The sequence below is a fragment of the Phyllostomus discolor genome, chromosome 15 (genome assembly GCF_004126475.2).
Source record: "Phyllostomus discolor isolate MPI-MPIP mPhyDis1 chromosome 15, mPhyDis1.pri.v3, whole genome shotgun sequence".
Lineage (NCBI taxonomy): Eukaryota > Metazoa > Chordata > Mammalia > Chiroptera > Phyllostomidae > Phyllostomus > Phyllostomus discolor.
In genome coordinates this window covers 7,896,535-7,921,666 of record NC_040917.2, presented here as the reverse complement: position 1 = coordinate 7,921,666, position 25,132 = coordinate 7,896,535, and the positions used below count along the sequence as shown (strand labels likewise).

The window sequence follows — 25,132 nt, the reverse complement described above, 5'->3', positions numbered from 1 at the left end:
CCCCTGGGCGGGAGCTTCTCCTGCACACACTTCCAGCTGCCCCCCTGGGCGGGAGCTTCTCCTGCACACACTTCCAGCTGCCCCCAGGGCGGGAGCTTCTCCTGCACACACTTCCAGCTGCCCCCCTGGGCGGGAGCTTCTCCCGCACACACTTCCAGCTGCCCCCCTGGGCGGGAGCTTCTCCTGCACACACTTCCAGCTGCCCCCCTGAGCGGGAGCTTCTCCTGCACACACTTCCAGCTGCCCCCCTGGGCGGGAGCTTCTCCTGCACACACTTCCAGCTGCCCCCCTGGGTGGGAGACAGGCAGTACGCTGGCGGGAAGGGTCGGCCTTCTCAAACACTGAACCAGCCCTCTGTCCAGCCTGGCCTTCCTGCGGAAGTCCCTGGGTCCCTGCTGTGGACTGCCTGGCTGTGGACGCCTGTCCCCACCTCGCGGCACCGCCGGGGCTGGGTGGGCGGCGTTCTCCTGTCTGCAGCCCTGTCTGGCTCTGCATCGGCCTCGGCCACCTCGCCTCCAGCTGCCTCCCCATGGTTCTCTCTGCCTTTATGGCTTTTATCCCTCTCCCCTTTCTACTCCTTCATTGTCATTTTCCGTGGTGTTCTAGAAGGGGGAGGGAGAACGTGTGTCTGCAGCGTGCCGCATTTAACTAGCAGCCCCAAGCTGGCTTACTCTTAAACACCTACAACCCTAGTAAGCCCGGTGATTGGTTTGTGAGTCTGGGCTTTGCCACGTCTGTCTCACCTGCTTCTCCCTGGGTCAGTCACACGACCTTCTAAACCTCAGCGTCCCACCCCCCCACATATAAGTAATATGTTAATCATCATTAACCCGAGAGAGACCTTATAGTGGAAAGGAGGCGTGTTACTGACAAAGAACTAAACCAAAAGCAAGAGCGAGTGGCCGTCAGATAAACGGTACTCGCTGCGGGGCACACGCCTCGGAGCCCGAGAGTCCTACGCAGAGCGAGTGGCGGCCTGAAGGAGAGCCCCGCTCTTCGTCTTGAAGCCTGTAAGTCACATCTCAAAGTCACATTCATGGTTGTCTCTTTCAGGCAGCAGTGGAGTGTGTGACATTTCACTGAGCACTTCCTGTCAGGAACTATCGTTTTTAAAACATTGGGGGAACCCAACATTTGTATATCACCTTTTCACCAAAGATGGCAGGGAACTGGGGGGAAACGTTTCCCTCCGTGCCCGCCTCTCTGACACACGCCCCACCCTCATCAGGACGCCTTCCCGCTGCCTCACACAGACACATGCTCGGAGGGAGCGTGTGCTGCCTTCAGGCGCCACACCCCTGGGCCCGCCGGCTCTGTGGAAGGGAGCCCGTGGGCCCAGAAGTGCAAGGGAGTTTTCTCAGTTAACTGACCCCCATGTCCAACCACCCCGGGATGTCTGAGTTAATGCCTCTTCCCGGGGAAGTGACAGAGCCTGGGTCCCAGAGCCTGCAGGCCTGTACGGGTTCCTGCAATGCTGAAATGCTACAGTGGGCGGGAATCACGACCCTCCCATCACGGGGGACGGGCCAGAGAGCCACCCGAGAGTCTCCCACTGCCACCGGCCACACGGAATGGACATGGCGAAAACCCACCGGGCTGGCTGTCACGCGCAGCCGGGCAGGTCCCCCCGCTGGGCACCCCCGGAGGTCAATGGAGGCTCTGTCTGCGGCGCCGAGACCGGCCGGGCGGAGGGGTGAAGACTGAGGCGATTGTGTCCGCTCAGGGAGGAATTCGCGTCTTAGAATAATAGTGCTATTGTCGGGCGGTGCTCAGCTCACCCGAATGAATTTAACAGTGTCCAGCGCCCTGTTAATTTTCTTCAGTGAGTGTATAAAACCAGAAGGAAAAAAAAAGAAAAAAGAAGCCACCAGGCACGAAACGGAAAGCGCCGCCAGCAGGCACACTTGGCAGCGGGCCCCAGCTGTCCCACTGGTGAAGCCGAAGCGAGCGTGTCCATCACGGGGCGCCCTTCCCCAGACGCCTCTCCCCAGGCCCCCCTGCCACATGGTTCCCTCTGCTTCTGTCTCTTTCATCTTTTAACCATCAGAACAAAGTGCGCCCCTTTGGATGCTGGACCAGCAGAGTGGACAAGAGTGTCTCTAGAGAGTGAAGTCTTACAGGTTTACATAAGAACCGCATGGGGGCCCGGAGGCCGCAGGCCCTGTGATGGGCACTGCTGTCCCGAGCTCCTCACAGGAGGTGTCCCTGTCGCGATTCCGTGTGTAGAGGACTGATGGGGGCGCGGAGACATCCGGGGACTTGGCCCTGACTGAGCTGGGAGTGAACTGAGGAGGCCGACGCCAGGGCCCTCTGTGCGTCACCTAAAGTGAGGCCGCCTTGCCAGCCAGGCACGGGCCCAGACAACCATGCAGGCGGTGGACGCCCCTTCCCGCGGGCAGCAGGGAGGTCCCCAGCCACAGCGTGGCCAGCTGGTGTCAAGGAAGGCGAGTGGGCTGCTGCACAGAATCCGGAAGACCCCTTTCTTTGTGTTTGTCCACCCGGCGGATGTGTGCACAAATATTCCTCTTTAGTTAAAATGCTAATAACGGAGATTACCACTGGCGGAAGGGCAGGTTTACAGGGAACTGGGTAAGACAGTACTTCAAAAAAACTAAACTCGAAGACTTCTACAAGAAAGGGGCTCTGGAAAGGAGGAAAGAAGTGCTGGAGGCGCTGTGGCTCCCACAGAGAGGCTCCCTCTCCAGAGGTACTGGAGATGCCAGATGCCGGCGGGCAGAGCACAGACACAGGAAGAGGCCCCTGCCCGCCCACCGGGGACAGAAGAGCACCATGGAAAGGCCGGTCTTGCACCCACATTGTGGCGTGGCTGTGGCTTCCGTGTGAGACCCAGCAACACCCTGCAACAGCTAGAGATTCTTTTCTGGAAAGTTTGCATCTTCCCCTGAAGTATCAGTTAGAATTCCAACCCGCCTGCATCCCAGAAATCCTGTGAAAGCAGGATGGGAAGGAGGAATGAAAGTTCTCGCTGGCACATTCTGTTAGTAGGAAGCTGAGGAGAAGAAGGAAATCACGGGAGCGTGGAAGAACCAGACACACAGGCCCCCAAAGTGGCCGGCAGCCAGCAGTGGGCAGGGGGCTGGGGAGCGAGACTGTCTTTTCAAGTGCGCTCCCCAGTCTGCCGTGCAAGACCAGTCCGCCTCCTCCGCAAAGGGATCTGCAGGATTCCCACTTCTGTTCTTGGGGCTGCTGACAGAAAGTCCCAAGGAAAAATGAGTCGGGCATCACGGCCTTCCTCAGAGGGGTTGCGGACCCTGGGGAGCCAGAGAACCAAGGGCACCCCAAGCAGCGCCTCCCGGCCCCCGCCTTAGCCTACAGGTTTCGGGGGGAATTCCAAGGGGATTTGTGCATTTTCACGAAAGAGAAGAAGACAAAGTAAATGCCAAAGCTTAGCCATCCCCCTGCTCCTTAGGAAAGGTGCGAGAGCACCACTCGGGATGAGCACGGGAGGGCCGAGTGACGCCGACACTGCGTCAGTCTCACTCCCGAACACGAACTCGGCAGGTGCTGCTCCCGGGGGTCCACTGACGGCTCCGTGAGAAGCAACACTGTAGCGCTGCTACTCTCTGCTTTTAAAAACCGCGCATACATTCATTTTTCTTCTTAAAGACTGTCACTGTAAACACATCATGACAATTTTAACGTTAAAATTTTCTTAAACTATTTTTAAAGTGTTTATTGCAGAAACAGCCAAGTCCCTCCACACCCTCACCCGGTCTCCTGGCTGTCACTATCCTGCGTCACTCCGGCACGTCTGTTCAGTGGACACACCAGTGCTGACCGAGCACGGTCGACTGACTGCAGTCCACACGGTCTTCGGATTCCTTAGTCTTCCCCCAACGTCCGCTCTACTTGGGGGACCCCACCGGACAGCACAGGACAAGCGGGCCTCACGGCTCCTCAGGCACTTCCGCGGGGCGCCAGGGTCTCAGCCCCGTTGCTTCGACAGCCTGGAGAGCTCTGCGGAGGGCAGGTCGGGGACTTTGCAGAATGCCCCTCAGCTGGCGTTTGTCCGAGGTTCTGCCCTGATCAGTCCGGGCTCATGGGTTCGCACAGGAAGACCACAAAAACACCATTTCCCTCACACCAAGAGGACAAACTGCCCACGTGCCCGGCAACTGCTGGCGCTGGCCTTGCTCACCGGGCCAGGGCAGTGCCGGCCAGACTGCCCTCTGCGGCTGCCGCCTGTCCTTCCAGACCCCAGCCTTTGGGAGCGCAGCCCTCAGCACGGCCTGCATTCTAGCAGGAGGGGGGAGGCTGTGACTTCCATTTTCATAATTCTCACATTTTCTTTGAAATTAAAATACTTTTATAACTTACTTTCCAAGCAAAGATTCACATTAAAACGAACACTCGCTCATCTATTGGACAAGAGCAGTTTTTCAGGTATCCTGCATCCGAGGGGGTGAGAAACACGTGTCCCTCCGGCACCACACTTCTATCAAGGGGGCAGGTTCCTCCCTGTGCTGCCCGGGTCATGGGTGGCGAGTGCCTGGCGCGTCCCCGAGCACGTCGTGACCATCGGTCATCGCTGGCTCTCAACACACCGACACGGCGACCCACAGGATGTGGGGGATGATCACATGGACAGGCATGCTCCACAGCGGGAGTGGCACACGGTTCCGCTGACGTACGTCTGTCTGCACCAGCAAGAGCCTACGAGGTTGGAGATGGAGCTGCTTGTGCTGGTTAGCTCAGGGGTCAGGGGGACTTTCTTTCTTTTTTGGGGGGGGGCTTCTTTACCCTCGTTTCCTATAATGATCATATAATAGTTGCATGCCATTTAAAACTTGTAAACAAAAAAGGTGTAGCTTGTCGATCTTAGTACGTCTGCCCGGTGCAGAGAGAGGCATGCTCCCGTCCCCGCAGGGCGGCTCTCGGGAAGCCACGCTCCCGAAGGCCCAGGTGGGTGAGCACTGCTCACCTCACCCGAGCCACCCACAAGGCCCGCCTCAATCCTTCCCTCTGGCTTGACCTCTCTGAACCCAGAGTCGTTCACTTCGCCTCCCAGAGCTCTTCCTGTCGGCAGGGCCGGACCTGAGGCACAGAGCGGTGTTGAGCTCCTGCGTGAGTTACTGTAGGTCCACTATTCCCTAAAAAGCATAAGACTTTGTCCCCACTCCGGGACCCACGCATCGCTGAGCTGCCCCGTGTAGTTCTGGCTCTGCCATACTGGGCATGGCCCATTGTTGGCCAACCGCTCTCGGTGGCTCTGAGTGCTGAGGAGGTCGGAAAGGCATGGCCTGCTGCGTGACAGCAGACACTACAGGGTGTGCAAACATACTCACACACCAGAACGCCTGTCTGAGGCGGGCCCTGTGCACGCCTGGCTCCCAGACGGAAAGCTCAGAGGAGAAGGACGTGCGGGTCCACTTGTAGCTCCGCCAGGGAAATAGCAGTGGGGCAGAGAGGCAGGCCACTTCCCTCAGGGTCACGGCCAGCTGGAGGGAGCAGCACCGCGCTCCCATGGTGCTCACACAGCTCCCCACCCTCTACCAGGGGGCCACTTCACTGAGGGCTACCGGTGAGCCAGCCTGGGCAAGTGACCCTACCACGCGGTTTCCGTGGCGAGCCACGCCCCTGTACACCCATCAGAAGTTGGTAAAAAGCCCCTCAATGACTGTGTGTGTCACTGGAACACACCTCGCCAGGAAGAACAGCCGCTTCATGCTAACTACCCTGTAAAGGGGGAACCACGTTACCACAGCTCTGCACTTCACACATTCCCAGTGAGTGGAAGCCATTGGACGCTCTTGAAAATGGAGCCTCACACAAAGCACAAGGCATTCTGGAAGTTTCAGAAGATTCCCTGAATGCCTCCTTCCAAAGAGAAAGACAGACAGAGTAAAGGGAAAAGAGAAACAGGGAAGGAAAAAGCTACCTGCACAAATGCCCCACCCGCGCCAGTCTGCCCAGGGCCTCTGCTCTGAAGCCAACGATGCTCCTGCACCGTGTGCTGTGTTTGCAGTCAAGTGGGTGCCGCCTCCTCTCCCTCCCACACCACCAGCCCCGGCCGCCTGACCTCGGGGATCTGGGTGGCCGCCTCTGCCGTCAGTCCGCAGGGCTCTGCAGAGACACCAGTGGGCATAGGGGCAGATGCCACAATCAGTGGAGCTGGTTTCATTTTGCTGTCACACAGGCTCACAGGGAAGAGCTAAACACAGGAGACAGTGGGCACAGCTCAAGCTGCAGGAGAGAGCAGAGGGGCAGGGCTGGGGCTCGGCGGCCTCGCCTCCTGCCGGCCACTCCGTCCTGCCCGATCCCATCAGCTGGCACCACAGCACCTCCCCCGGCATGGAAGGGAGTCGGAGAACCGGGATGACAAAGCAACCTCAGGGGTCGCTGCCTCACCCCACCCCGCACTGTGCAGGCCTTGCGAAAAGCCTACAGTTCAGCTGCCTGAGCCACGCACGGGCCCGCAGAGCGAGCCAGCGCCCTGCAGGGTCACAGGTCTGCATCCCAGCGCAGCTCGCCCACAGCAGGTCTGCTCTCGGGCTCCTCTTCAGAGCTCTCTGCTGTTTCACATTCCAATCACATGCACCTGATCACGTGGTCTCTGTGCCCTGGAAAACTCTAAGCAGCAAATCAGAAAACGGGGAATAAACAAACCGCTCACAGACAATTCTTTAAAACCACCAGGGAGAGAACTAATAGAATCTCACAACCAACCGGAGGTCATCTCACGGGACAGGCCCTAAGGACGCCGAGGATCAGACGGTGTGAGCCTGGGTGCGGCACGTACCCCACTTTCCATCTCCCATGGGCACCCGCGTGCACACGCAACCCAGGAAGATACTCGAGAGAGCGGAGTGAGATGCTGGCACTGAGCATCTGTGTGAAGAAGCAGCACACGTACACGGGCATGTACATGTTACCTTCTGAGATTGAAAGGGTGAATCACAAACTACCAAGCTCGGCCAGCTGGCAGGGCTCCCTGCCTGAGATTTCGGGGCACCATGACCCTAAGAGGCGGTTTTACTACTAGCATTGACAGCCGTGGCCACGTCAATTAAAACAAAAACAAAACAATCCTTAACCAGGAGGCCTATTTCTCACCATGATCTCCCTTTCCAAAAACGACTGACTTCTCCCCAGAGACCACGCGGGAGCAGTGTTTTATGACATGACACTCGGCCCCTGGGGGAACACGGTCCCACGGGCCACGGGTTACCGTGCAGCCCAGGCTGAAGGAAGGGCCCGGTTTCTGTGAGCGCACCGGCCGGATCCAGAACACATATGGCCACACTGATGCACCCGAAGCCTGGGTGGAGGTGGGGCGCAGGGGACGCACAACTGGGGAACCAGACCTGTTGACAAAACTGCTTCCGTGCCATTCTGTCATCCGTATGAGAAGAGAAGAACAACTAAACCGCGATGCAAGTGCCAGTTCATGTAGCTACATCACCCATCCAGCATCACAGTCATCCTGCTGGATTATGGGATTTCGCCTTATTATGACTATGGGTTAAATCTGGGTTGATGCAAAATAGAGCGAAAACTATTAATTTAATCATTGCATTTACCTGGAAAACAAATGCTTTTAAGCCTATAGTCCACGGGGAGAGGCATGAACAGGGCTCCAGGGACAGGTGGATGGTGTGGCCTCCTGAGGTCCGAGTGACACCCCAACTCACCCCCCAAAAAGACACCACTGGAGTCACAGACTGCATACCGGCCGTGGGAAGGTGGAAACCAGCACTAAATACACTTGAAGTGCAGGCAGCTTGCGAGTATCCACACTCATGCCAGGGAACTTCCCGGTAAAGGCACAGGAGGAGGAGATGCCCTGGACAGGTGGGGGTCACATCGGTCACCTCAGGTGCTCCGTGGCTGACTGGGGCAGGGTGGGGGGCTGATACCACAAAAACACAGCAGTGAAAAGCATGCTGTCCTATGAGGAAAGGGCAAAAGAAGCAAGATGCGCCCCCACAAAGGCAACGGAAGTGGCCCTGAGTGCTGTGGTCTTGCAGTGGCATGGACATGAGGGCAGGGGCAGCAGCTCAGTTTCCACAGGTCCATCAAATACAGTGTGTTCCCATGACCCCGGGGTCACCGAGGACACTCATTTAAAAGACATAAGCTGCATTGTGAGGCTATAACTACATGACTTCTGAGAAATGCATCCTTCAAGCCTAAAAATATAAATAAAACTACACCTAACTTATTTTACAAGTGATTAAAAAAATTCTCGGATCACACCAAAGACTTACTTGTATCTTACTCTTCAAGCACACGTGTAATAGAACTGAAAGACAACGAACTATGTCTATCAAGCTAACTATACATCCTTTCAGCAAAGATTTATTCAACACTCTGACACACGCAACAAAGCAGGGGGAGCTGTGAAGACGTATATACAATTGAATACACAAGCTTCAATATACAATTGAAAAGATGGCCCAATGGTGTAGGGAGAAGTACAGGAAGACTAGGGGGAAAACCCCACAGACTTACCCACTGTAAACAGTATAAGGGATTATTAAGAGGAACTAGAGAGGGATCAAGTTCACCAGCATAAACCCACAGTAGCTGACACTGGGTGACACTCAGAAACCAGGGAAATAAGGAAGGAAGGAATGGAGGGAGGGAAGGAAGGAAGGAAGGAAAGATCAGCAGAGGCAGGGAGCTGGCACTGGGGGTTTCTAAAGAAGGACTTAATCTCCAGTGACAGAGGGGCCACCGCAGAGAACCAGCCCCTAGGACGTTGGCCTTGGACATGACGAGGAAGGTGCTGCGTCACCAAGCAGCCCTGACAACTGGCCTGGAAGAATTCTCGAGGGCACGCGGGCACGCAGGCAGGGCCCCTCACCTTTCCCGTAGAAGAACTTGCGGTAGTAGTAGGCCCCCAGGTCGATGTGCTCGATGATGTAGCGCTTCACCTTCTCCCTGTGGATGGGCTGGTTCTCTCTGGGCACCTCCAAGACCGACACGCCCGCGTTCGTGCAGTGGGAGCTGAGGGAGGACTCGAAGGAGCAGCTCTCCCCGGCGCCGAAGGACGATGAGCTGGCCCTGCACAGCGCGATCCTCCTGTCCCCTTCCCCGCCTATCTCGTTTCTGAAGTAAGGGCAGCTCAGGACCAGGTCGTTACTCTTCCCGTCGCCCTCGTCGGCGTCCAGGTTCTCTTTGGAGTTGAGGTCCTCCTTGCTCCCCAGCGGGGACTCGCAGGGGCCCGCCGGGCCCGCGGGCATCTGAGTCTGGGACGCGGCGGAGGCCCCCGTGGTCATGTTTTTCCTTTTCCCCACGTTGGCCCGCGTCGCCATGGCTTCGTTGATGTTGAACAAGATGCTCTGGACGTCGTAGTGTGCGAAACACCGCTGGCAATTCCAAGGGCGCACGCCCCGCTCCAGGCGGCCGTCTTCCAGGTCGGACGTGAACCTGAAAGCCTCGTGTTCGCTTTTCACGGTCCGCAGCTTGCGGAAGAGGGACGTTTCCACCGACTCCGACTTCAACCTCCGCTTGAAAGGCTTGTCCCGGTCCCTGCCCACGAGGAGGGCGCCGTCCACGTAATCCAGTCCTGAGATGCGCACGAACTCTCCCCGAGAGATCTGCGCCGCTGCGTGCAGGCTGGGCGAGACGGCGGGGTCGCAGGAGAAGAACTCCGGGAACCCGAAGGGGGCCATCACCTTGGGGTCGTAGCCGTCTACTCGGTAGCCTCTGAGCATCGCAAAGAAGTTCTCGCCGGACAGGCCCTGCCGGTCGATGGAGGACGTGCTCCCGTACTCGCGGTGCAGGGCGGCCCCGGTGTTGGGGTTCACGGCGTGCTGGTCTAGGGCGTCCTCGGCGTCAATGTCGCTGATGGTGACGTCGCTGTTGCTCCTCTGCCGTATGGGGTGAAGCCCCCTCTGCGGCGAGTGGACGAAGAGGTCTCCCAGCGTGTACTTCGCCTCCATGAAGTCCAGATCGAGCTGCTCCTCCAGCTGACCGTCGCTCTGGCCGTTCTGCCCGTTGTGCATCAGGGACGCCACGCTGTCGTAGCTGGTCTGGGACCGGCTTTCCCACAGCCCCTTGCAGGCCAGCTCCTTGGAGCAGTCCTTCTTAGGCGGCCACTCGGACACCCTGGCTCTCACGCCCATCTTGGGCACGGCTGGGGTGCCATTAGCCGGGCCGCCACCCTCATTGGAACTGGAGGCATTTAAAGAAGTGGCGGGTCCCATGCCGCCATTAATGGCTTTGAATTTTCGAGCAAAATAATCGTCCGACTGCATGATTCTGGGAGGGTCCTTGAACTTGGAGGAGGGCCTGCCGAGCTTGTGCTTGTCCTCCTGCGACTGCCTCGGGTCGCTCATGTCCACCCGGGTGATCAGGAGCCCGCTCTCCGCAGGAAGACGGGTGAGAATCCAGTTACATTGTTATTCACAACACAACCTTAAGTGAGGATAAAAAGGCTTCTTCTAGAGTTGTATTTTCTCTCGTTAACCAAAAGCAAACAGCATCCTCCGAGTGTGGCCCGCCCAAAACCAACTTGCGTCTCAGTTGTAACGATTTGTCCACCTCCGTCCTTTGCAGAAGGATTCCTTAAGACATCTGGCCGTGAATGCTTCCTTCACCTGAATTTAAAAAACAAAACAAAACAGAAAATAGCCATTAATAATTTTAACAGCTCCAGTTCAGCGCATTCTGTGTATGGTTTCTGATCTGTCCTCCTCCCCTCCTCCTGCCACTTCTGGTTCCCCCGACGTCGTGAAGTTCTGGGTGTCTGCCCTGCTGCTCCCTCTGCTCCCCCCGCCCCTCCTGCAGGAACACTCTCCTCACTGCTCTGCTCGGCCGGGGGAGTTCCCAACACACAGGCCAGGTGGCCCCCCAGAGCCCTGCCCAGCACGCACGCCTGCTACCCCCAGTCCGCCTTTGAGCAGCGTGCTTCCCATGCCCCACAGCCCCGCGTCCACGCCTTCTTGTGTCCCACAGCCCCGTGTCCATGCCTTCCCGTGTCCCACGGCTCCGAGTCCACACCTACTCTAAATTTCTGGTTTCCCCAGCAGTCTCCTCCCTTACTGACTCCACGCTCCACTGAGCCAGGAACTATGTGCCTTCCATCTCGATGTCACGCTATCTACTAATGTGGCCTGGCTTAAGCGAGGCAGCCAAGCAACATTTGAACTAGTTCAATAGTCATGCAATGGGTGTGCAATTGCTTCAGTATTACCGTATTTTCTTTTTAAATAGTTAAACTCAGAATGTCCATCAGCAAAATGGTTGATACCAGGCGTTAACAGCCGAGTTTCCGGAATGCTCGCCTGCAGTAAACTCACAGCGGTCCCCACACAGTGAGCAGGGTGCTTGCGAACTTGGTGTCTGAACAAGGACAACTGCAGCTCACTGTGCCCCTCCCACCTCGACAAATGCGCAGGGTCCAATAATGGCAGAGTTTAGACACCACAATCTGCCTCTGAGGGTGGCAGAAACCTGGCCTCGTCAACTCTTCTATTTAACTACAAATAATTCTTTCAATGTATTCATATTTAATGAGACAAAAATATTTTCCATTATATATTTCCCCAACTCATGGGAGCCTGGGAATCTTACTTGTTGGCATAAGAATGAAAGAACAACTCTACTCCTTCTGAAAACAATGATGAGGGTGTGATACCGCTGGTCTCCCTGAGTTTTCACCAAAGCATGAAAAATAACTGCAAGTCAGTTAGAAAATGTTAAAATTCCAACCAGCTGAACGGTGTGAGAACTCCTTCCAGGGGACCGGCAAAGGCTTTGAGAGGAACATGAGGTGGTGTCCTAGACGAGCAGGGGGTTTCTCCTGGCGGCAGCTTGCTCCCCCACTGGAAATACACCAGGCCGGGCATGACGACGACAACGTGCTGTTCCCAGGGCAGCATGGTGACTGAGGGAACGGGATGACAGTTTGGGGCGTGGCGAACAGGGCGGGGACGGGGTCAGAAGTTCCCGGGCACAGAACAACCGGAGTCTGCCGCTGACTCTCAGAGAGGGGAGGGATGACTAGGTGGCCCCTACTGCACCCAGAGCGGCGGGGCTGGGAAGGGCCGCAGATGTGTCTGCATCACAGCGATGTCTGACCCACGCAGTTCGGGTCACTATCAGATCCCTTCCCAGAAAGTGAGAAAGTGACGACCGAGATGTGAATACAACTCCTCACCTAGCGTCTCTCTGCTGAAACGGCGTTTGACTTACTGCACCGGACTCCCACGTGATCCGTGAGTGCTGCTGGCAGGTGCTGCTAACAGAACACCCGGAACATCTGGACGCTTAAGGATGACCCTGCAGGTTAGCAGAGAGCTATGTGCATTCTCAAGGGGCAGTAACATGATATGCATTTCCAGTCGCATACTATTAATTTGTAAGTATCCTGTTACAGACGGAAGATCCATGCATGCCCTGCCCAACACCCAGTTCCAAACTACCGAACTGTGTAGTTTCTAGAAATACAAGCAGGAACTAAGTACTTGAAGAAATTTGAAAGGAACAACAAATTGCACCACAAGAAACCAGGAGAGAAGGAAGGAATGAAGCTGAGAGCTGGAAGGAATGGAATGGGGAGGAACCGGTGGAGGAGGAAAGTCAGGGCAGACAAATCCGAAAGGAAGTTTTCTTCAGAAAGCGTTTAAAAATGTATATATCCCTTTCCAAGCCTAAAAAAGGAAAAGAAAGAATAAGAGTAATAAAGAATAAGAATAAAGAAAGAATATGCAAGTTTAAATGTGAAAAAGGAGGCATGACCGCTTATTCAGGAGAGATTAAAATATTTTAACTAAAAATAATTTAAAAATAATTCCTTGAACAACACGAAGAGCTGAAAATCCACCTGTAACTTCTAACTCCGCCAAAACTTAAGTTGGTTCCCGCCCCAAGAGACACCCGAGCCCGTAACTCGCGAGTCCCCGACACGAAACGCACAGGGCCGGCCCCCACGTGCATGGACTCTCCTCCACAGACCAAAACCGCTTGCAGCATGCACCGGGCAAAGCCTGCACATAGGGGGCCATGCATGCACACCCCAGCTGTTCGAGGGCCGCCCATGTAAGTCTGACGGAATTACACCACAAGCCACTCCAGGGCAACGCATGTGAAAACACAGAGAAACTAACGATTTTCTGCAAAACACAAATCCCCAAACTGAGCCAAGGACGAAAATTTTAAACAAACACATTACCACTGCAAAGACTACAACGTGTGGTCAGTACCTAACTAAAAACTGACACACACACACACGAAAGGCAGAGAGCTCCCTTAACCAAGACTTTGAAAGCCCTTTGTCCTCCTACCTGAGAGACCAATTACTATGTAAGCCATTTAGGACCCAGACCCCTTCCTGCCTTTCCCGCGCCTCGGAGCCCACTGCAAGCGCCGCCAGTCGCACAGAACAGGCCAGGCAAAGCAGGCGGGTGCCCAGGCACAGGCACAGTCAAGACTCTGGCCACCCCGACCCAGCCCTCCGCTGCCAGCGCTGAGCCACCCAGCATGTCCCCACGACACTAGCCCGTTCTCGATTTCCCACAGGAAGCGCTGGGGTTAAGCCACTGCCAGTAGATGGATGAAGCACAGAAACGTAGAGCTGGGATTGGCAAGGACGACACGCACACTGAGCAGTTAATTCTGGAAAAACCAACCATGGTGTTACCAGGGTCACTGGGCTCATACTCCTGCTTGAACAGCTACCCTCTGAGCTTCTACCTTCCTTGACATTGCCAACTTTATCACTGTTCAAACAGACAATATAAAAATACAAAGCCTTCATTCCATAGATCTCTTACAGAAATAGAAAACGCCATATATTGTCTAAGAAGGATTTTTTAAAAACAAATAAGAGAAGTCATTAAAAATAGATGAATGTATGCTGAATTTTGTTTTTAGGCTTGCCAAGAAGTGCAAATACCATAGCAAACGCAGAGCATACCAAATCTCCCAAGGAAACCTTCAGAGAATTCTGCATGATTTTTAATTTTTTCTGTGTGATTAGAACGGTAGCTCTAGTGATGGCCACTGATTGTCCCCCGTCTGGGATCCAGTTCCCTTCCTTCTGAATCCTGAGGGGAACCACACTGCTAAAACTGTTTCCTTTGTGCGGCACTAACACCACCCCTAACATGTGACTCAGGTCTGACCAATGAGTGTGTGGCCTCCTCTGGCCACAGTTGGTCCGGGGTGAGCCTGGGAGCCAGTCAGGCCAATGACAGCCCTCCAGGAAGGGTGACCCCGATGCTGGGGCTATGACCCTTGAAGTGCTCAAGCGACAGAACATAAGTGCTGAGCTGTGGGGGCTCGCCCTGTGGATGTAACCCAGGTCGGGGACAATGGCTAGGACACAGAGCCAGGAGTGGGAAGGAAATCCTGAGCTCTTGACCCCACTGGGCCTGGAACCAGTGCACCCACGGAGCTTTTCAGTTGCTTGAGCCTGCTCATGACCTTTTCTGGGTTTATTCAGTTCGAGGCTGGATTTCTGAGCGGCGCAGACCAGTAATGCTCAGAGACCGCCTTCGTATTCAACTGAAGACTGGAGACTGTGGGTCCAATGAGCACAGCCCCTCTGTGTGGTGCTGCATGGACTGCCAGGTCCCTGAGTGAGTGAGTGAGTGGAGAATTACAGTTCCAGCACCTGAATCCAGGACCCAAAGCAGCGCCTCCCGGGCGGGACACCTGCCCTAACGCCGCACCTGTACATCCTTTAACCTGCTACACGCACGCTGCCAACAATTCAGAGCATTCAAAGCCACCTCAGCAGAAGCCCAGCAGACTGCTTTGTGCAGCCTCACCCCGCCTCACCCCATCAGTGTGCCCCAGCTGTCAGCGCTCCCCAAAGGGACATCGAGAATGACAGCACTGCAGGGGTGCATGGGCACCTTCCTTTTAAAAGTGCCCCTAATATTACTGCACACTAACATTACTACAACTGCTGTGGGTAGCACCTTCCACTTAGAAATATTACTAAAATACTTATGCTTTCAATACTGCGATAAAAACAAAACACCTCAAAACAACCATAACATTTGTTTTAAGTAAAATAAGTCAGAATATTAACATATGCAATTTAAAAATATCACAGTACAGGGAGAAGAATCAAAACTGGCGTCTTTAAAACACAGGTGTAAACAAGGAACGGCACGGGCTCTGACGAGGGGGAAAGGCAGAAAGGTCCACCACGGAGGGTGAACACTGGAAGTGAGAGCTGAACCTGGGAGAATCCGGAACCTGGAGGCGGCGTCAGGCTGGTTCCCCATCCTGATGAGAGCAGTAAGGGGGCCCCAATGGCCAGTCCCGCTGCCTTCGGTCTCTGTGCCCCCGGAGTCGAGCAGAGCAGCAGACTGTCTGCAGAACCCTGTTCTTCTTTAGGGGCACCAGCCGGCTCCCTGGAGCTGTGGACACGAGCCCAGGAACGGCACCGCCCCAACGGGACGGCAAGTGGAAACCACGCCAGCAGAGAGCCTGGCAGAGGGGCGCCCCTGAGGTCACAGCTGGAGATGCAGCCACGGGAGCCCCAAACGTCGCCTCTGTGACAGCCGGCCCCGGTCAGCCCAGCTCTTCCTCTCTCGGTCCGGTGTCCTCTCATCATCATCTTCCCAGGTGTTCAACACACTGGCTATGACAGTTTCAGGCTGGCAAATGCAATCTTCTCAAAAAAAAAAAAAAAATGCCATGGCAATTTCCCTCAAACAGCAAAAACGCTGTCTTACGAGATGTTAAGAAAACATAACAGAACAGACTCCCACCTGTGCAGGTAGGCACCGCCCTTGCCACTCGCTCCCACCAGCTACATTCTAGTTGCCTAATAACTTCACAGCTAAATTAACTCTCGCTGCTAACTCGCTGCGGCTTAAAACACTAAACATCAAAGAAAACGGGAGAGTCATTTCATTCCTTCCTGAGGACTTGAGTATAAAGAGAGCGAACAGACCACATTATGCTGAGTGATACGCTGTGTGTCAGAGAGGGAAACTCAAATATGGTGCAAGCTCACTGATAGGAAGAATCTTTTTTTAAAAAAAAAAATGAATTCATATGCAGGAAGAACAGGCTGGAGATTGTCAGAGGTTGGTGGGGGCGGGGGGCGAGAAATGAGCAAAGGCGGTTGAACGGTATCACCTTCCCGTTACGCAGTAAGCAGCTCTGGGCGTGCGACATGCAGCAGGGTGACTGCGGGTCACAGTATCTGAGAGTTGCTGGGGAGACCTTCGAAGTTCTCGCCACAAGAAGAGCGTGGCTGCGTGCGGTGCTAGAGGCTAATCAGACAGACGCACTGGGACCGCTCCACAGGACACACACACACACAGGGAATCACCGTGCTGCACACCCGAAACCAACGTAACGTTGTATGTCACTTACACTCAATAAAAAAGACAAAAACTTCCCTTCGCTGGGAAGACTTTCTAAAAATAAAAAGCAAGAGAAGAGACCAATGTGCAGTGACGCCCACCCAGGAGCACAAACACCGCCCCCACCCCTGCTCCAAGCAATTCCCCAAACGTGGACACCGGCCATTTGCCGGATGGAGGAGATGCCCAGTTCTTCATCTGAGAATGATTGCTCATTAAAACCGATCTCCAGTGGGCTTCTACAGTTTTCTTCCTTCAAGTTCGTACTTTCTAATTTCTCCTACATTTCGTCACATTCTACGGCTCTTGCTCCCCAGTCAAAATTGAAAATTGTCACCAGCACTCTCTGGACACCTTTAAAAAAAATGGCAGGTGAACCTGTGACCTCACAGGTAGCGTGGGGCACCCTTGAATGAGGGCTGGCCAGAGCACACGGCAACCAACCGGGAAGTCACATAAAAATCACAGAATTTTAGCTTGGAAGAATAATCTGTTCTCATGTTAATGGTCCTGGTAATAATTTTTAAAGGCCAGCACAGAAATGGAGAAAATGTGATACTTAAGCATAATTGTCTTTAAATAGAATGTTTTCAAAGTTTTCCATGAGACATTAGCGAGCCTTTAAGACCAATATTATAGTTATAATTGAGCCAGTGATCAGAACTGCAGCTGTAGCAAATGGATTGAAAACCACAAAAGGCACCAATTAGGAGCCCCATTCAAGGAAAAAAAAATGGTTACAATTATATGGCAGATTTATAATAAAGTATAACTACCGTAAAAACGCTTACTTTTCATCCTCGCATCCCGTCAGCTCCGATGCCCACGTGTAGGACTGGGTGGGGTGGGGGTGGGGGGTAGAAAGGGTAGCGAGCCACCCATGGGTGCGGTCTCCCGGCCAGGAAGGGGTGGCAGCGCTGAGGGCTCGCACACTCGGCGTCTGATCCCCGGCACCCTTCACAGACAGTTGCCGTGTTCCCGCACGTGCAGCCTGGTGTTAAGCGATGTTATGACCACGTAACTGTAAAATGATCCATTAACCCCCATTCATATCACAGCAGACTGCTAGCTCTGCGACAGGTTGATCAACTGGCTATTATTAGTGACAGCGGCCACGAATGCATATAGATGTTCAATAATAATCATATTGCCGAGTTCTAAGCTCTCGGTAGATTCAGACATGAAAATGAGTTCTCAGGCATTTGTCTTGAATTAAACACTGGGATGGTACGAAAGATAAGTATTTTGGGTCATGAGAATATGAAAAACAGCAAAAATTCTCCTCTTGGGGGTTTTATAATGTAGGGTAACCTATCATTTCTGAAGGAACACAAAATCTCTTCTTGGTGGAATACTCACATTGGTGTTAGACAGTTTCTTAAAGTATTCCACGTTGCTGTTGGGAAGAGTTTCCCAGGTCCCCCGAGTGCAGGTGAAGGTTTTCTCACCCGAGCAGAGCAGGAGCGCTAGCAGGAAGTGCCGCAGGAGGCAGACCCCACTGGAACCCACATTACGACCCCACTCCACAGTGAGCTACAATCCGAGGCGAACAGAAGGCCCCCGTGAGAGGTCTGCTCGGCGTGAGCGGGGTGAGAGCAGGTCCTGGTGCGTCCCAGGCACCGGTCGTGCTGAAGCCCCCGCGGCCGCACAGGGCACTTAGTGGCTACTCGTGACTGACGGGCGTCCATCCAGCCATGGAAACGGAAATGGCGGCAAACCAAAGGGACCCAGGGCACTGAGTCGACACATTATTGTGACATGGGCCTGGAACAAGACCCTTCTCTAAATTTTTTTTTATTGCTTTGAGAGAGAGAGAGGAAGGGAGAGAGAAATACCCACTCGTTGCTCCATTTCTCTGTACAAGCACTGGTTGATTCTCGTACTCGCCCTGACTGGGGATCAAACCCGCAACCCTGGCGTATCAGGGTGATGCTCCGACTAACTGAGCTACCCGGCCAGGGCCACAGTGATTGCTGATTCTCTCTGGTTTCCTTGCTGGCTCCTCTTCCGGTCTTCTGTAAATGCTGATCACCCTCAGGGCTTATTGTAGGCTACATTGCTCTTTAGTTCCCTGCATTTCCTTGTGTATTTCTACTCGTTTCACGGGCCGCCTCTCTATGGCTGGCTCTGCAGTCTACCCGAGCCCAGAGATGTCTCCCTACGCAGAGCTGCCAGGCGAGGACTGCTTCCACCCTCTGCCCACCCCCTCTGCACCCGATCCTCCTCCCCGGCTCAGGAGAACGGCCATCCCCTGCCACCCAAGCCCAGCACCTAACCTGAACCCGCCTGAGCCTCACACTCCAGGTCCAATCCCAGGCTTGTCCACTGGACCTCCTGAAGGTTCTCAAATCCACACAGACCTGGCTATCTCAGCTGCCCCCACCACAGCCAGAACCACTGCCTTGTTTTTCCCAAGATGATCAGAAAACCCTCAGTGTTCCCCCGTTTTCCTCAGGGTGGCACAGGTCACCCACGACTTGGTGCCCAAGTGGCTGCTGGAGCACCACACACGGGGTCTGTGCACCCCGCCCTTCATTTTCTTATATATGGGGCTTGTACGAGCTGCCCCCTTGGACCAGACCCTCTTCAAGACTCCTCCTCCTTCCTACCTTGCTAACAGGTGTTTCTAGACATAGCTCAGCTCATACACTGGGTTCTTCTCAAATCTTAGCACTGGTGCCAAGTTATCTTAATTGGAGCCCCCAGAGCATCCCACCCCTTTCCTCTGACCACATGGTGGAAGAGAAACCCCCACACTGTCCGATACCTGCCTGTTTCCTCGTCACCGTCTGGCTTTCACCTAGGCACCTGGCACAGACGCAGGCTCTGCCACGGACCAGCTGAGACTGTGGCAAAGTTACTTCTTTCTGAGCCTCAGCTCCTATCTATAAAATTGCAACAATTGTATCTATTTTGAATGATCCAGGGAGACCTTGATGCAAAGTGTTTTTCTCCCTGTTTCCTACATAAAAAGTTCTAAAAAGATTAGCCGAAAATTTTGATTTATGAGTTTACAAAATTTGTTCACATATGAGTAAACAGTCACCGATAAACTAATTGACTTAAAAATTGAGCAATTAAAATGAGTTACATAATAACTGTCTCTAAGGAGCACAACCATGTTTACAGAATAGGTCGTAACTGTAACTGATTCACAAACAGAGAAGAATAGGAGCACAGAACAATAACCGACTGGCAACAGTTAAGCCGATTTTGTAGGAGGCAACAGAAGCTCTTGGAAGGTGAAGGAAATGCCCAAAGCCACCAGAAGTCGGCTGCTCCCTTCCCAACTGCAACTTCTATTTAAATTATTTTAGGAACTTCATTGTATTATAATGAGATTATTCCGGCATTTTTAACTTTCCACGTCAATAAAAAGCAGAAAACAATTCCTGGTAGTAAGCTGCTTTCGGTATCCATCCATCCATCCATTTGAATGTCAAAAGTGGGATAAACAAAGAACTATTTTGTTAAATGGAATATTCTGATCATGGAATTTTTTTTTCCAGAAGGCAGAACAGCTGTGGGTACTGAGTGTTCCCAGGGCATCTTTTGAATCTGAGAGAGATAAAAAGGGATGGCCCTGCACCCCTTTCCCTCAGGAGGTTATTAGTTGCTGCATTTTTTCAGCCGTGTGGCCCCGGAATTGCAGATGACACCGCAGGAAGTCAGACGTTTCAATTAATAATTTAAGCCGAGGCGTTTGCATCTTAGGCAAACACAGCAAAAGAAGAAAAGAATTTCTCTTCGGTGCCAAGCGACTGGGACGGTACTTGTGTTATTTTCATTTCAAAATCACAGAAGATAACCTGTTCTGTTATTGAGATAAAGGTGTGGTGACAAGGAAGGTTGGAACCTGAGCATTTTTTAATAACAACCCGGAAGGCGGAGCATGAAACACACACTCTGGGGGATCCCTCCCGCTGCTCACCACAAAGGGAAGAGCCCGCGTGGTCCCTCTCACTCATCCCGTGGAGCGCCGAATCCACAGGGGACACGGAACACCGGCATCGGGCAACACTGCTGAAGACGGAACTGAATGCAGTCCACAGCCACTACCTGCAACGCACTCTTTGTGAAAACCCAACAAGTAAGCCCACAGCCATCAAACCCGAAGATGCCTCCTTTCCGCCGAGCACAAAGGGCATCAAAGAAGACCTGCCAATCTACACAACAGTGTAGCATTTGAGCTTTTAAAAATAGTCATTTTAGCAGCAGATACATTAACAAACTCCATTCGCTAATCACACACACTCAAAGCCATCTTCACGTTGTCCTTGTGTTTAAGACTGAGTTTTGTGGAGCAGCTTCATGAGGTTTATTATCTGGTACAAGAACGCTCTTGTGGGTCCGGTAAATAAGTGCATTCAGCCCCCTTCCACCCTGTACTGGAGGCGGGGGGTGGGGGGAGCACGGAGGATGAATGGCAGAGCCTCCTAATCCCCAAAGCTTAGCTGGGCGAGACACGCATACCGAGCAGCAAAGAAATGAGGTTAAAGGGATAGGACCGCGTTCCGACTAGTGCGGCCAGTGCGTTATGAAAGTGACCCACGTGCCCGTGCTCCCACGCACTCCCACACGCTCTGTGCTGCGGAGGGTCTGTGGAATGGAGACCCCGGGAGCCGCAGGGGCTGCCTCCCTGTGAACCCCGATAAGGACAACCGCACAAGTCGCCTGGCACACTACTTGTGTACCTGAAAACTCTGCCAGAGAAGTAAGAGTGGTGGGGGGGCACAGACGTAGAAAACACTCAGCCCAGAACCACGGGGATGAAGGACTTGAACGAGTCCTAACAACTGGGGACCAGGTGTAAATGCGGGGTGTCTGGTAGATACTGTAGAAGGGAATATTCACACAATGTGTCTTTGGAGAATGGGCATGAATATTCGAGTATTATGTGAAAGCCAAATACAGAGAGAAGTTTGTCTAAGATCTGCAGACACACAAGTACTGCAGAGAAATGCCCCCGTACTGAAACAGAGGCCGCCCACCACAGGTAGGCCTCCCTCTGCGAGCTCTGTGCTTCCTTCTTTGTATTTTTTCTGAAGAATCCGCATGATACACCTACAGATGAACGTGTAAGTCCACACACACATAAACACACTTTACATTCAATAAATTTAAAACAACCTTGAAAACAGTGCTCCATGAAACCAATGCACATGTAAATGACACAGGGCACATTATTACCCTCATCTGGACGAGCTGAGACCACCACTGGCTTCTCCTCTCCTGCCTCTGAGGCTCAGGTCCCCACCTGAAAGCGATGCCACTGTGGAGGAGCAACGCCTGCTGTTGGTTAACCGGAAAAGTACATTTTTTATAGCACGTGTTCACAAAAACATGGGCCTGCATGCCCATGCACTGCAAGTTCCTTGCGCTAGAATGACACGTTTTACGCTAGCACACACCGCCATGTGCCTCGCAGCTCCGGTGACCTGGGCACTGCGGGCAGCAGTGTGCTGGACAGCACGCCACTGCAGAATGAAGAGATGTGTGTATGTCCACCTCTGAGGACATGCGTGCCCTCCTCACGGGGACTCGTCCCATCTGCAGGACGGGGGTAGTGCTGCCCAGCTCCCCTGGGACAGGTGCTGTGGGCCCGTGAGGAGGCGCACAGGAGAGATGCCAACTGCCATGCAGGTGCAAGGGCGAGCAGACTCCCACTCGGTAAGTCAGCAGGAGGAAGCCCACACGGGCTAAGTGGTTTGCTCTCATCCAGCTCCGCAGCCCCCCACTAGTGTTCTTTCCACCCCAGCAAACTGAAAACTGGGGGGATCAGAAGCCCAGGGAGCAGGTGGGTCAGGATGTAAAACTGGCCGAGTTGCTGGCAAAACTCTGACAAAACAGACATTATTGCCTATTATCTATGTAAAATGTTTGCTACTGGGTGTTAGACTGACCTCGCACCTCTACGCCCTTGGAGAGGTGTCCACAGCCCCACTGAGCTGCAGCAGAAAGCAGACATGGCCCCAAGCCTGTCCCTGCACCACACGCTCATGGGGACCTGGGACCCTGGCACTGCCGGGGCCTAACACCCTCGACAGGGTGTCCCATGTGAGTGTGTTTCTCAGGGATCCCATACCCACTGCTAGAAGGGTCTTCCAATTCCGGAATCACGTACAGGTGTCTGAAATATGCCCTGTGCTGACTCGACAACCCTGAAGTTGGGCTGATTCTTAAAAGGTGGGCTGGGCAGCGAGTCCCACCTGGCCCTGCAGGCCCCCCACTCTGCCACCTGAAAGACAGAAACCACGAGTGGACATTGACATCCCCCACTGAGGCGGCAGCTGCAACCCCCACCCCAGGAGCGCGGCCCCCGGGCCCCTGCAGTGAGGACAGTGAGGACAATGAGGGCCCCTCAGGGCCCCGAGGCTGCTCCGTTCCCTCCCGGACCTGGCTTCCAAGGGCCGACCAACCCGGACAGGGGTCAGAGGGACGGCCACCTCCTGGGACCGTCGCGGACAGAAGGCAACCTAGCTTCCCGCTCCCCGGAAGGCAGGGAACACAAGCAGACCGATGACCTTGGGGGGAGAGAAAGGTCATAAACGCTTGATTTAAGGGCCACCACTGGGTCCACGCCATCTGGTAACGGGCCGTCCCAGGAGAAAACAGGGAGCTTGGGCACAGACACCCGGCCAGCCGGACCAGGGAGCCAGACCGGGAGGAGCTTCCTGGCGCCTCTCACTGGCTGGGTTTACCGGCACCCGTCCCGTCTCGGGGGCGGCCCGGGGTGAGCACTGTGGAAACAGAGTGTCCTGCAGATCAAGTGCAGGACGCCGCCGGGAGAACGCTGCCTGCCTTCGGGGACGGAGCCCACGATGTGCTTGCTTCTTGAACAAGGCGTTCCCATCCAGGGGTGCGGCATTCTGTTTCACCAGCCGGAAAGAAGGCAGTGCGCACCGAGGTGCGAAGACCTCCTCAGAGCCAGACCCCCTTCGGAATTTCAGGAGTGCGAGCTGAAGGCTCCGTGCGACAGGGGAGTGAAACCACTCTCCACGGCAAATGCACACTGACTAACTTGGCCCAGTTGGTTTTTTCAGCTCCTAACACCAAAGATCTTGGCCTGAAGGAATGAAGTAAATAAAAGAATGACCACCTAACACAATCAGTGTTTTATTAAAACAGCCTCCCCCCCAAAAAAAGCACCAGTAAGAACCTCATTTCCTTGTAAAAATTACACTTACAGGAAACATTCCTTACTTTTAACTTCCAGGTTAATGAAAGAGATGCAGAAACTGCAGCTACGATAAACAGAAAACCAACCACAGAAAAGTGACCTCATGTGTCGGCCAGCAGACACAAGGCATCTGTCTGACTAACCATGTGTCCTTCACCACAAAACGTGCACAGCAGTGCACTACACTTACTTGGGGGTTTACCGTCTCCAAAGCTGTTTTACGTTCACTGGATCCCAGGAAAACCTCTGAAGAGACCAGAGGGGCTGCTCCCCCATTTAAGGGGAAAAGAAGTCTTAGGACAGTTAAGTCATTTGTCCTCAATCAAATGCCCGTGAATCAAGAGACAGGCCTGGAACCCTCCACTCTTCAGAGGCCGCTTCCTTCTTTCTACTCAAGTGTATGTGGCCTTTACAAAATAGGAATAAAAATGAAACAAAATTACTGACTTTGGTCATCAAAAGAAGCCAACCTAATACAGCTTTGCTAACTTCGAGCAAAAAGAAAAATAGCTGTCTCCGCTGTTTTGAGGCCTACGGAAAGGCCCAGTTTTGGAGGGATGCAGGTGAGGGGGAGAGAGGGAGGGAGGGAAGGAGGCTAGAAGGAAGGGAGGAAGGAGGGAAGGATGCTTTCGGCCTGCCTGGCCCTCCAGAGGCAGACAATCTAAGGGTCCTGGTGTGAACAAGGCCACAGTTCTCGGGTTCCTCCTTCACAGGTGACGGCTGTCCCTTTGCCTGTCTGAGCACCAGACTGAGTGAATCTGGGTGTGGGCCTTGCAGAAGGCAGCAGCTGCTCCAGCCCAGCACGGCCGGAGAGGTCTCCTCAGGTGCCCGGCTCACAATCCAATACTTGGTTTGGAGAGCTCAGATCCAGTGCTCGGAGCCCCGCTGGCTCCTGCTGGTTGCCCAGACATCCCAAGAGCATCTCGAGAGCTTGGCCAGCAGAGCCAGCTGGACGCAGTCCCAGCCAGAACAGTGCCGCAAACGTCCAAACTTCCACACCACCGCTAACAACAGCATTTTCACTGATCCTCTGGTTTCGCCTCAAAGAACCATTTTTTTCTTTCCTTGTGCCAGAGAACACTGTCTAGTGTTCTGAGCATTAATCCCCCACTTGGACTCTCAACCATGACATCAGATCTGAAAGGAGACAGATTAATCCGTCCTGACACCCTGGCTTTATAAAGCCCGGAAGTGAGGGGAGCTGCCTAAGGTCTCAGGACGCCAGGAGCAACACGGATTTCCTACGGAGGTCCCGAAGGGACCACTGTTCGTCACTGTTCTTTTACCCTTTCATTGCAATGTGGTGTTCATGCAAATGACCGATTCAGGGTCACACACATCTCATCATGGTTGAAAAGACCGGTACGACCTCCCCTGTACACGCACCCACTCTACTCGTTTGCTTACACACAGCCCCGGCTGGGACAGCCTTTCCTCTTCCACTGAAGTGACAAAATCTGTCACCTCTGACCCCTGCTGCCTCCACCTCACTCTGGTTTTACCTGCAAACTTGACCTTGAAAGTACTTTCTGTTCCTTGACTGTACCGTGGTCTGTGTCACATCCGCCCACACGACCGGCACCTGCTAACTAAGTGCCCCACTTCTGCTCACAGAAAGACGGGCCTGGCTTGCGGGAACCCAGCGGAGTCCCAG

General features: G+C 53.8%; 1 protein-coding gene across 3 annotated transcripts in view; it reads right to left on the bottom strand.

Moving 5' to 3' along the window:
• Positions 1-25,132, bottom strand: part of SIPA1L2 (signal induced proliferation associated 1 like 2) — a 192,258-nt gene that overhangs the window by 83,744 nt on the left and 83,382 nt on the right. For all 3 annotated transcript variants that reach the window (XM_036016119.1, XM_028531379.2, XM_036016121.1), the window contains one exon: positions 8,828-10,565. In XM_036016119.1, coding sequence (XP_035872012.1) covers positions 8,828-10,304 — 1,477 coding nt within the window. In that variant the 5' untranslated portion in view covers positions 10,305-10,565. The remainder of the gene's footprint in view (positions 1-8,827; positions 10,566-25,132) is intronic.